At 40.2% G+C, this 13332-nt stretch overlaps 1 protein-coding gene across 12 annotated transcripts in view; it reads right to left on the bottom strand.

Moving 5' to 3' along the window:
• The window catches only part of SYTL2 (synaptotagmin like 2), an 81917-nt gene that overhangs the window by 10578 nt on the left and 58007 nt on the right, over window positions 1-13332 (bottom strand). For 6 of the 12 annotated variants that reach the window (XM_066587380.1, XM_066587373.1, XM_066587394.1 and 3 more), the window contains 3 exons: window positions 9580-9678; window positions 4630-4668; window positions 2803-2885 (listed from right to left, as the gene is read on the bottom strand). In XM_066587380.1, coding sequence (XP_066443477.1) covers window positions 2803-2885; window positions 4630-4668; window positions 9580-9678 — 221 coding nt within the window. Of the gene's footprint in view, window positions 1-2802; window positions 2886-4629; window positions 4669-9579; window positions 9679-10207; window positions 10552-13332 lie in introns of those variants that run through there. The other 6 variants (XM_066587387.1, XM_066587425.1, XM_066587433.1 and 3 more) reach the window with 2 other exon arrangements.

Below are 13332 nucleotides of genomic sequence, written 5' to 3'. Positions count from 1 at the left end.
TACTATTTCTATGCATTTTTTACTTAAAAAAAAAACAAAATTAAAAAAAAAGGTACTGGCCCTGTCCTGGTACTATAAGCGGCATGGGAGGTACAAACATTAAAAGAAGGAAAAAGAAAAGAAAAAAAAAAAGGAAGCCGCCGTGGTCATACACAGTACAAAAAAAAAAAAAAATGGTACACAGGGTCGCCAGCCAGGCTCACAGCTGGAATCCGCTGCAGGCCTCCCACATGTGAAATCCGGTCCACCCGTGTGAGCCTTGCCTAGTTATGAAAATATGAAATTTTGATGTGTACATTTAGGCATCAAAGGCCTTGGTCCCAAAGGGGTTAAACGTTACAATTATAAACTGCAACTCATCCTGCAAAAAGCCCATGCCTTTTACCAGTCATGTTGACTGAAAAATGGAAGAAGAAAAAAAAGTTCTAATTCTGTGAGAGGGGAGGAGAAAACCGGAATGAACAGAAGTAAACGTCCGTGTCCTGAAGGGATCTAGACATGCAGTACATGCACAGACAGATATGTAAAGCAAATGCAAACAATGAAGGTTTTCTTAACAGGTGTTAGCCCTTCATTCAGTTAGGAGACTACATGAACTCGTGTACAAGCAGGAAGAGAGGTGGCATGTAAAGTTACAAAGACAATCAGATTGGCTTGATGATCATATAAATTGATAATAGACAATCACTAAAATGGAGGATATCATCATGAAAGACAAATCTCCTAGAACTTGAGGAGTTATCCCTCTCATCAGTGGGGCCGGCTGTATAGCTTTGCATCTGCTGACTATCGCACCTCTTTATTTTTGTGTACCCCCTCTGGTTCCCGCACCGACCTCTGTTAGGTTTGGTTTACAGCACTTTGAATTTGTCAAGTGGGCGTTCTCCTCTCACTGTGAATGAGTATCCTCAGGTTTTCTTTGCCCATTGAGGTCATCCATTGACAGTGAGCAGAGGAGATCTCCCAGTTAACAAATTCAAAGTGCTGGGAGCCTGAATTAGTGGAGCACTGGCTGGGTGTGCATAGAGAAGAGGAGCTGCCACCACCGCCACTTATGACAGGTCCTCTTATATATAATAGGTTTCTCCATATTTATTGCAAATCAAAGTAAAACTGCTCCTTTAAGGTTTCCTTATGGGGAGAAATAGTCACTACCAACCTTGCAATCATTCAAAAGATATGGCCATCTTAGATTTTTAGCAATAGTCTCACACAGAGGTAAGGCACAGTCACGGAAATTTGAGGATTTTACTAACATTTATAGGCAATACATGAATCTTAAATGGAGCAGCTTTTGAAATAGTCTTGAATAAAAACCTCCTATCGCTTTGTGTGTACAGCTGTTATGAAGACCAATGTATAGCCATTGTTACAGACAACAAATCAAACCTGTGAATCTTCCTCCTACACCTATATTTCCATGTGTCTATTGGCACATCTTAAGGAGAGACCACAAGGGTCCAATCAGCAGGGCTTCTGACTGCTATGAAAAGCACCATGCCAGGTCACCTCTTGCCAGCCAACCGGCAAGGACAGGAGACGTCTATTCCAAGACAACCCTTGTAATGTGACTTAAGACTTCATGTTACATTTGGATGTGGTTCTCAAGTTAGCAATAATTTAGAATGCAAGCCTTGACATTAAAGAGAACAGAGCCATATTTCAAGCAGTTCAGACATGGTGGAGCTGGTTGCATATGGATTTCATATCTGCAAAGAGCAAAAAGCCACAAGCTTTCTGCAAGATAATGGGCATACCCCAAAATCCCCCTGCTATATGTGAATGAGATTTTGAAAACCTCAACTACATGTATGGTACTTTAAAGGACCCTTCTGGTTTGGGGAAAAAATTTCTAACAAGACCAGGGGTGTAAGGAGGTATATTTCCTATAGTTCTTATTTGCTGTCACTCCAATCTGCTGGTTCCAAGTCTTGTTCCTGGACATCCACGATGTCTAATGCAATCTTCAGACTACCTAATCCTACACAGTGCATTGTTAGTGCTAGACTACCAGTGTATTCTACCTGCTCTCTGATTCGCCAGAGTTGCTCATGTGATTAGCACTGGTCAATCAAAGAGCGGTGCACACTGCTAATTAGCTAGTTAGAAAATTTCTGCAGCCTTCTTTAACAGCTTTTAATAGGGCCTGGAAACTGGCGGATTGGAGGAGTAACAGAACAACGACCACAGGTAATATACCCCTTACTCTCTCTAGGACATGCATCGGGAGTGGGGAGAAGGGTTCTGGTGTCATGTACCCAGCAAATACTTAGGAAGAGCCTTAATAACCTTGAAAACACATATGTGCTAGTTATACAATAAACAGAGAAGTTGGGCAAAATTTCCCTTAAGTAATTCTATCATTGCCTCAGGTGGCGCCTGTTCTTCCCAAAATTTTCGTCACATTTGGCACTTCCTTACTCCCTCCCGTCCTGGGATAGAATTTTGTCCTAACACCGGAGGGTCGCTTTGGTTAGAATATACCGGTACTTTCAGAATGAAATCTGTACCAACAATCCTCAACAAATCTGCACTCTGTGAACTCGCCCTAATAGCCTCGCATGGCCAGATCAATGGCATAATCATTGGAACCAAACTAGTGAAATGTTTTCTAGATTAGCAGAATTCCTGGAGCTGACCTTGGAATATTTGGTTTTAGCATCCTTCTATCTCTCTGCATACTATACATAATATACTGTGAAGACAATCTTTAAATGTAGTTTAATATCTAGACAGATCTGATTAATTAGATTCTAAGGCTACAAAAATGCCATTGTTAAATGTAAAGAACCCAGCACTTACATCGTCTTGAAGGAAACTTGGCACAGACTGACTCATCTGCTTGAATTTCTCTGCATTTTCTGGGAAGGAGTTCTCTGTAGGAGCTAAAAGAAAAAGTCACAAAATGTTATTCTTTGACTTGTCTGACATATCACGGGCTTCATCCAAAATGCTTACTGAGAACTCCTTATAAGAACGCTCATTCAGATACGAATAACGGAAGTGAATAGGTGTTCATGTTGGACATTTTCTTGCATTTAGTTATTGGGTCTGTGAGCCAGTAGAAACACTATGAACAACACTGAGCCCCGCCCATAGGCAAAGAATCAGAACCACTTCAAATTTCGGACAAAAATGGTCTAGAAACATCATTGCTTCCAATGGCTCTGTGTCGGGCACGTGTATTAAAAGGGTTGTCCCAGCAATAGAAATTATCTTTCTACCTACTGGATAGGGGAAAAAAAATAGCCGATCAGCAGGGTCCAACTACAGGGACACCCACTTATAAGAACAGTGATCTTGATTGTCCTTGCTTGAATGGAGCAATGGTCATCCATGCACATCACCGCACCATTTAATTCATTAAGACTACTGGATATAGCCAATTTCAAGCATTCAGCTTGCTTCACCAATTCTACTGAAATGATAGTAGTAGCAGCAGCCTGCATGCTTGACCAATGCTCCATTCATTCGGGAATCTCCAGTCTCGTAATCTTTGGGGGTACCAGGGGTCAGACTCCACAAATCAGCTACTTATTCATATTCTGTCGGGGATCATTTCTATTGGTAGTACAACCCTTTATAGGTGCAGCTAGGGCTCAGTTGCACCACAAAGTACCATGGAACAGACATTGTGAAAATTATTGGGAGGCAGAGAGGTAGCTTGTACGTCCTGGGCTCCAATGAAACACTATGCTTGGGTCATTCTTCTGCCTGCAATGCACAAAGCTATATAGATTTTATAAAAGTGTATACACTTACTTGGAGTAAGCTCCATCTAAAAATACTTGTTAAATAGCCCACTGGTTCCTGCTGCTCCCAGAAGATGCGTCGGTTGTCATGTGCCTTCATGGTTCACTTGACCACTGCAGGGATTCACTGGCTTCAGCGATGATACTATCATTGACAGCACATGACCCCTGAAGCCAATGATTGGCTACAGCAGTCACGTGAACAATGAATGGCACGTGACAGCTGCAACAGCTTGTGGGATCGGAGCGGCTGTGCTGGACCAGGTGAATACTTTAATGCTTGAGTAGGGTTTTTTTCCCTTCTGGTTAATTTTTAGACCATTCTCTGGCCAGAAATTGTTAGATTTTTAGCCTTGAAAAACCCCTAAGTTTTGGCCCCATTGTATCGCCTTCTTAAAATTCTACATTGTAATTTGGTTGGGTGGACTGTGGCTCCTCAAGGGGTTAAGGCCAAGTTGCCATTTCAGTCCCTGCAAGCTATATACATTAACTAGATATATGGAGGATGGTCCCAGCTCACAGACTTCCAAAGATCTTAGGATTTGTGACATCTCTCAACTTGATATTTTGATTCTAGGACTACGGTAGTATGTAATCTATATTGATCAGCTGTAATCTGTAGGGAAACCTTGTACTGATCGTTTGATTTCCCTGCAGCGCCACCACAGGGAAAAATAAGCAGTGCACATTCCAATCAATGGGTTGTCTGTGTAACACAGAACAGGTCATCCACAGAGAGACGCTCTTTATAAATGCTCCACAATGATAAATGTAAATGGGATTTTTACAATAGACACTTTCATCAAACAGAGAAGGAGGCAGGAGGGCGCAGAGCAATCATACACAATATTAACAGGATCACCCAGTGTTACTTTACCTAACGGGACTTCTTTTTGGTTGTTCAGTTTGTTTTGATCTGTCCAGGGAAGAGCAAAAGAATAAGAAAAATGTACAAAGCAACTATAATTAAAGCAGATCCATTACAGAGAAGGAAAAGGTTAGAATTAGCTCATCATAAAAAGCAAACACAGAAACCTCACCATTAGTAGAGCTTTTAAGAAAATTACAGTTTATTAGCCAGGGCTGAAAAAAAGCTTCTCAACAGCAAAACCAGAAAGTCTACTGTAGCCTGTTTTACAGTAAGATTCCATTACAGTATTAGCGATGACTGATGGTCGGGCACTTACCTTGTCCAGCCAGAAGAGAAATAAGAGACCAAGTCATTAGTGTTCATGGTTCATTAACTCCCAAATGGAGAACATGATGTGGATGAAGTGCAGTGCACTCTATGTAACCTCAATGCCGAATTGGTCACATTGACTTCTACAGCAGCCTCCTCTGCCCTATATACCCAGTCTTGCTGCTGTCCTGACTGGTATTCATAACCAGCCTAAGTGCTGACCTTGACTAGTATGCCCAGCCAACCTAGTATAGGACTACCGTGAAAAACCCATTCAATCTATTAGTTGTCTCTGCCCTACATACCAACATTTCAGTTGCCTTGACCCAGTTCTCCCACTGGCTAGTCAGACCAGACTCAGCCAGCCAGTTAAAAGCTGCTGATCAGTTAAAGGGGTATTCTGGGCACAGAAAAATTTTAAAATCTAATGCACATCACAATAAATCATTTTGTAATGGGTTCTCCGTACCCAATCAGCTACTTTCTTCATTTTCTATCGAATATGGCCCTCCGCCTGAAAAATATCTCCTCTACTTCTGACATCTTGTCCACATTTGCCATCTCCTCCACTGTCTATAGCCTCCAACATCCTGTGAGCAATGCATGATGGAAGGACAGGTAGTTGAGAGGAGGCAGGGGAGAAGCATTGCGCTGTATTGCTCATGTGAAGTTCAGAGTGCCGGAAGGCCCTTTCTGCTGCTTCAGCAGGCTTTCTCTGGCCCTCTGAGTGAAAAGAAGGTTGGTGCTTGTAAGTTGCAGGACCTGTGACGTGTGGGTGGAGCTACAGCACTTGCCAGAAAACAAGCTCCATGCACGCTGGTTGTAGGTAACAGTCTGTTGTATTTACTGTGGAAGTGATGCATGTAAACACAGAGGCAGATTGGCAGCTTCACAGGATGAAGAAGAGGGTCCAGAGCAGCAATTAAAAAGGGTAGAGGTTGCCACACCTAGATTTCAGCATTTTCAGAATTTACATTTTGTGCCCGAAAAAACCCTTTTAATTATCCCAGCCATTTAATTGCCTTGATATTCTATACTCCAGCTGCTAGTTCTGCCATGTATACTCCCCTCTATCCTCTTCTCAGTATACTAGCCAACATACCAGTTGCCTCTGCACAGTATGTCTAGCCTGCCCAGGTTTTGCCCCTAGTCCGTTCATTTAATAAACTTGTAAAAGCCTTTGCCGAATAGTCACCCACCTTTCAGAATATCCAGCTGCTATCTCTGCCCTGCATACCCTCTCCACCACCTGCCTAGTATGCACACTAATACCCCAGCGTCCTCTACACAGCATGCCCAGTCTGCACCTCCAGCTATTCTGTATTGTATAGTCAGTCTATCTCATCTATGCCTAATACAGCATATGGAGACTATGATGAATTGAGTGAATAGTACATGGGGCCCGAGAACTGCAGGTGCTTGATTAGTACTGGCTGTGAGAATTCCATTCAATTCTCAGTATATTTTAAGCAATTGCTGTGTATGCCATTAGCTTATGCCTTGGTGGTATTTTAGTTGTTGTAGCAACACAAATAAAATCTATGGGTAGTTGTTAAGTCTTTCTTAGGACACCCCCTTTAATGCACAAAGTGTGTGGGGGGTGTGAGAACAATTTATCTTGCAGCCAACGAAGTATTTTCAGAATGCCCCCACTCAAGGAAATTTGTGTGAAATGCTGTTTGAGCAGTTCACTGATTCTCAGTAAAATTATTCCATATGTGGCGATACATGTTAGTCTGCAAATAAGGGAGATGGAATAAATCCTCCACAGTGCCACCTATTGAAAGGCAGCATTCCTTTGAGTCAAAGTGGGACTTTTTATACAAGTCTTGTATAAAAAGTCCCACTTTGACTCGAAGGAATGCTGCCCTTCAATAGGTGGCACTGTGGAGGATTTATTCCATCTCCCTTATTTGCATATTACCCAGAGGAGCGTGCGTGGCCATTTGAGTCTCCTCACTTAGTTTATAGTATATAGTTGCTCTCCCTAAGGAGAAAAGAGCGTTTCTGACACATGTTAGTCTCACACATCCAACTTAGTCATTCTTGCAGAAGGGGTGAGTGTGTTGACCTTGTAGGAGACAGCAACCTATCCATTCATGTGATTATGTTGCAGATGACAAGTCTGCATGAAGGAGACCAGGGTAAAACACTAATACACAAATAATAGAAAGAGTAAGGGGAGAAGAGGAAGCCGATTTTGTGGAAGACAGTGACCTGATAAGTCAATCTCTTGGTTATGTTAAGGAGGGTATAGCTGCATGCGGTAACAGTTTTCGAAATCAGTTGGGTATGCAAGTTCATTCTGTATCCAATCAGATTATAGGAATGATCACAGCAGCAAGAGAAGAGTGTTCTGATCTGTTGAACTTGATTATGCAGATAACACTCTAGCTACATAAATAATGGCAGTGATCACAGCAGCAGGAAAGAGGGTGCTGATCATGTGGGAGACAGTGACCCGTGTTCACATAGGGGGATTTTTATGAGAAAAAGGATTGCATAAAAAAAGAATGGCATCAGAGTGGGCAAAATAAGCCGTAGCCAATAAGATGATGGAAATGAGGATAGCAGAAGAGTGTGTCTATTCTATAAGAGATGATGCATCCACTAATGTAATTATATGACAGGGTCTTCGTTGGGATGGAAGGGGAGGAATGGAGACAAGTGAGAGACCAAGATCTTTCCTGCTGCGCAAAGTATTCCAGGAGGGGAATGCCCTAATTTTGTGTGCTCACTCCAAATATTGGTTATGAGGATGCAACTGAACGTGACGGAGCAGTATTATATAAAAGAGAAGGGGAATGGAGACAAGTGAGAGATCAGAGACAACTATAGATAACGGAGAGCACATATTTCAGGCGGAAGGCAGTGACCTGTCCACTCATGATGATTTTACTATAGATGGAGTTGAAAATGACTGGGGCAAGGTCATGAATTTTTAAGACTACCACTACCTTCCATCAGATCTCGGTAGTGAAGAATGGACTAAGGATACATCACATCTAAGTTTTCTGTTGAGTACTATTGTCCTTGTTGCAATCAAGCCTTCAGTATCAGTTACATGCAGATGAACACAAGCTCATGAAAATGCAGAGAACATTAGAAGAAAGCCTAAGACCATTAAAGACGTCTTTAAATCAGAGCATCAGTGTGACAACATAATAGACTTATGCAAGTTTAATTGTATCTATTAAAGATCCTAGATATGACAGATTTGAGGAGGGTATGACTGAAAGAAAGGACTTCCTGGCTTTGTGGATTCACAAGATCCCTCAAACTACTGACTGAGTCATAGGATTCTCGTCTGAGATGGATCATGTGACTCCACAGAACCAGGAAATACCCACCACAACTATTTGGTCTAATAACCTATGTCCTTATTTTAATAGGTCTATCATCAGGTTCCCTTTAAATATATTTAAGGCTGGGAATTTTGCAACATCTTGTGCCCCGATCCTCAACTAAATCAAAGTTTTTGTGTATAAAGCACAAGTGGTTATACATTACACCTCTTAACTCTTACATGAAAAAAAAATAAATGAAACAGGAACAAAAATGTTAGCATTTCAAGAAATATTAGCCATGCAATTCAAAAAAAGTTATTAGACATTTTCTCAACAAATGCCGTTCTCTGTAAACTTCTTGGACAAGAAGCCAACCAAAAACTCAACTGTATAGAACGGGGAGTTTTGTATTTAAGTGTCAATTTGTAGGACCCCATGGTTATGGATTATCGTGCAACAAATCTAGTATGGAAAGGAGAATGCGAAAAAGGTTCAATTATAAACATTGTAGAAGGAAAAACATGTAAAAAGGGTCTTTAGAAATTATGGAGGAGCGTTATTCCAAAATGAGTCAAGTCCATCTTTAAGGATTTTGCGCCTTATGATACAGTACAAATCCCTTTATTTCTGTTTACATTGCTTAAATATTGCATTGTAGACAAGTGACAGCATTAAATAAAATTGTTGTACAAGGGTAAATAACACAGTAAAAGCAGTCATGTGTGCAGACTGCAGCGTAGATTCTCTCTAAAACAATTCCTTGTGACTAGACTCATTTTGAAAAATCGGTCTTTTTATATATGTGTTTTTACAGACAAAGAACTAGAGGGTAATAACCTTAGTCTTCCTGTCCAACAGAAGAATGGGTACGGAATAGCAGGAAGGGTAAAATAAGTGGACCATGACAAGGCTGGGGTCCCCATTTTTATTTTATCCAGGGGACTTGCTCCTAGTTTGCCCATAGAGACACTATTTGTAATGCCACCGCTACCATATTGGAAGCCCTACAAACTCTAAGATTCTATTTCATTTTCAATGTTGGCAAGTCATTGAGAAAATGTAAAATGTTTGTACGTAAAATTTTGAACTTTGACATGCAAGGTTTAAAGTTTTCACAGATGTGACCAGAGGCATTGGCTATAAGGCTATACTAGATAATACATTATTTTTCTATACAATTGTGTGATAAACTTTCATTGCCAACATCTCTGGTGGCATCACAAAGTGTAGAGTCAGGAGACTCAGAAGGGTAACCCCATGAGAAACCTGGACTTCTACAAAGCGGTTAGTGTAGTGGGTATAGAGCATGTTAGCTGGTTTAGTATGGCCTTAAGAAGCAGCAGACATGCTACATCCTCACTTGTACTTGTGGGGGAAACTTCCTGCACAGCTTTGGAGTTAAGTGTTTTAGCTGTGCTCCTTTTCAATGCACTCAAAACGGGGTGTGAATCATCCATACCTGTCATAAAATAAAATGGGTGAGCACTGTCCAAAAACAAAAATATCCAATATACTCTTATCATGAGAGAGTTCTGAAATAAAGAAGGTGGCGACAAATTGGAGAACTTCCTTCACGTGTTCATTCATGCCCTCTAGCAACTTCGAAAGATTAGGATTATAGCTTCCGTAGGCAATTTAAAACAAATTTTTACATTATTTTTCTTTCATGTCACATTGGCCATAGACCAGCAACTTTCATAAGTGGAACAATAATGTCTGTACATTTAATAATGTAGCCATGGCCAGCATTGTTTAAGTGTGCTTTATACTGACTTTCCCTGGGTAACACACAGCTAACATCGGCTTAGTGACCATGTTCTTAAAGGTAATAGTTGCTAGAGGAGATGTACAAACCAGTGAATTTTTTATAGGACGAACACAAAAATATTAATCAATCCTACACAAAAACTGCAAAAGTTACAACTAGCAAACAATGAAACACTACACCAACTGATTATACTACAAAGACGACAAGACATTAAACCTACGTTTGTTGCCATCCGAAGTAACATATCCAGAAATGTCAAAATTTATGCTTTTCGATATCTCTCTTCGATGCGGCGCTTCCAGATAGAGTTCCAGTGTACTCTTCTGTAAGGAGCCGTTTTTATCTTTCACTGGTGTGCTTTGTCTATCAGGCATGAAGGTTCCTCTTGTTTCTTGAGCTTCTTCTGCATCTTCATTTCGTTCAGTTCCCTCTGGCACGGAGTCTTCACTATTCCCTCTCAAGGCTTGATCACGCCGCTTGGAATGGGACTCGTTAAGAGCAACATTACTAGAAGGGACATTTCCTACCAATCCCCCTTCGTCTACGTTTAGGAACTCTTTTTGAAAGTCTTCTAGGCTTTTAGCAGTTGATACTCTTTTTGGTGCTACAGTTTTTTCAACTGTTTCATCTACTTCCTGAAGCAAAACATCTGAATCTCGAGAAGGAGGAGTACTTTTATCAGACAGGGTCTCTGGATCAGCTGATACTGTCTGGGAAGACTTAAGTTTTACTGTAGTGGATTTAAGGAATGTTTTCTTTGGTTCAATAGAATGCAAATAAACATTGACTTTATTCTTTATGTGCTCATTATCCTCAGCAACATTATCACTGTCTGCAGCCTCCTCAAGATTAGGCTGGGAATTTTGCTGCTCCTCATAAAGTTGTTTTAGTTTCTCATCAAAATCATTAAAACGAGTTTTGGGTAGAACAACTGGGTTCTCAACTCTTTCTGTAATCTCTTGTTTAGTGAGCTCTTCTGGTTGAGGAGCATTCTCATAAGCATTTGGTTCAGATGATAAGTTATTAACTTCTGTTGCTCTGCATAAGGAAGCCTTAAGTTCAGATGTAGGTTTTTGAGAAGTTATATTGGCGATTTTACTACCACTTTTATCAACATGACGGTCCAAATGAACAGGTGCAGTTGGGACATCATCAGGAGTCTGCCTGATTGAATTTGTTTGTGTAGGACTGACGCGCTGAGGTTTGGATACATTTTCATTAACAACCTCTGTATTTTTGGATGAAATATTGATTATTATAGGCTGGTGGCTCTTAATGCTGCCAGAACTTTGGACATTTTTGCTGCTATTTCCTAAAGAACCTGCTAAGACTTTGCTAAAATTTGGGTCGGATTCATTTATGTCCATATACTCCGGTTCAGTTACATTTTCACTTTGTGAGTCTACCGTATTTAACGATTCATTGTGCAGATTTTGTAATTTTCCATCAAAGTCGCTAAAGTCCCTTTTGCGCGGAATAACCGTTTTTTTAACATTTTCATTAACTACCTCCCTTGAACCAAATACTTCATCTTTTCCTGCAAGAGATTCGTTTTCGGAAAGTTTCTCATTTTCTTGCCCAGATATATTAGAAAGTACAGGTGAACCAGCATCAAATGCACTTTGTTTGGTAAGAAGCATTTTTGGAGCCTTTTCATTTATTTCCTTGTTTTCTTCATCTCTGTACTCATTTTGATCATCTGGACACATTTCAAGAGTCTTGAACTGTGGTCTCTCTTCTGGCAAATTAACATTTTTATCAAGTACCTCATCTTGTGGGGTTTTTAACCTTATACTAATTGCACTTTTTTCATTTCTAATTGGAACAAATGATTTTTCTGTAACTTCTATAAGTGCTGGCTGTTTTTCCGGAACTTGGTTGGTTTCAGACTCATTAGAAACTATACTGGAAGATTTCAAATAGTTGGTTGGAACTGAATTTTCTTGAAGCGCCACATCAGCTGAAATGATTGGTTTTTCAGGTTTGTTATTTCTGCTGCTATTGTTGCTAGGATTTTTCTCAGTTTCAATTTTGTTTACGGAATTCTGAAAGTCTTCCTTTTTACTGTATCCTTTGCCAAATTTTCTAGACACAGGTTCTGCATCATACCTCTTTAATTGAGAAACCGCTGATGGATCCTCTCGAATGTCCTGCAAACTTTTTGCTGCTAGCCTACTTTTAGTTCTTGATACGAATGGTTCTTTGCTTCTAAGGTCAGGATTGGAACCAAATTGCTTAGTCGTAGTTTCTGGTTGGGCTTTATTAGTAGGTTTATCTTCTGGCTTGCTTGAGGTGTTCCAAAAAATTTTTAAGCTCTGGAAGGATGCAGCCTTCATATGGTCTCTGAGATTTTCATTTGCACTTTCACTAAGTGAAACACTTCTTGCGGTAACATTTTTTTCTGGATCAGTAGACTTCTCTTTCTCAAAAAAGTCATGACTTGCATGCCTCTTTTTGTGCTTTATCCTAGAATCCACCATAGGTGGATCTTTGTCATCATTTCCGCTTTTATTCGTCATAGACCGTCTATCCATTTTACCTGTTGTGTCTTTATACTTCTCATTTTCCCAAAATGATTTCATTTGATCAACCGGGGATAAGGCATCCTCATCATCCTCCACCATCACTTTTCTAAAGGTCACAAGACTTGCACCGTTCTGGTCTTTGTTGTCAAAAGAACTGCTTTTTGGAGTAACAGATAGTTCTACTGGACTAAAAGGACGTTTTATACTGCTTAAGCCTAGCTTTTTGGTTGCATCTAGTGATGGCTTATCCCTTTCCCATAATAGTTTGATATCACTGACTCTCTTTTGTGGAAGGATGGGTTTATCATTCTCTGGCTTTTGGGAACTCTGGTCTTCACTTTGTTCTACAGTAGGAATTATCACCTCAGTTTGTTTTGTCTTACCCATTATAGTTTCTCCTGTATCATCCTTGTCCAATAAAGCCTTATATTCCTTCAATACATTACTCCCTTCTTTTTCACTTTCAAAACTTGCTTGGTCTTTTTTAAATACACCCTCTAAAGGACGTTGTGGATATTTTTTAAAGGAATTGTCATCGATTGATCTATTCAGAATTTTTCCACATCCACTTCCACTCTTTCCAAATTCCAAGGATTCTGTTAAAGGCTCTTTTTGAAAGGAATGGTCATCGATTGATCTATTTAGAATTTTTCCACATCCACTTCCACTCTTTCCAAATTCCAAGGATTCTGTTAAAGGCTCTTTTTGAAAGGAATGGTCATCGATTGATCTATTTAGAATTTTTCCACATCCACTTCCACTCTTTCCAAATTCCAAGGATTCTGTTAAAGGCTCTTTTTGAAAGGAATGGTCATCGATT

This window comes from Eleutherodactylus coqui, chromosome 1, assembly GCF_035609145.1.
Source record: "Eleutherodactylus coqui strain aEleCoq1 chromosome 1, aEleCoq1.hap1, whole genome shotgun sequence".
Classification (NCBI taxonomy): Eukaryota; Metazoa; Chordata; class Amphibia; order Anura; family Eleutherodactylidae; genus Eleutherodactylus; species Eleutherodactylus coqui.
This window is presented reverse-complemented; position numbering and strand designations above follow the sequence as displayed.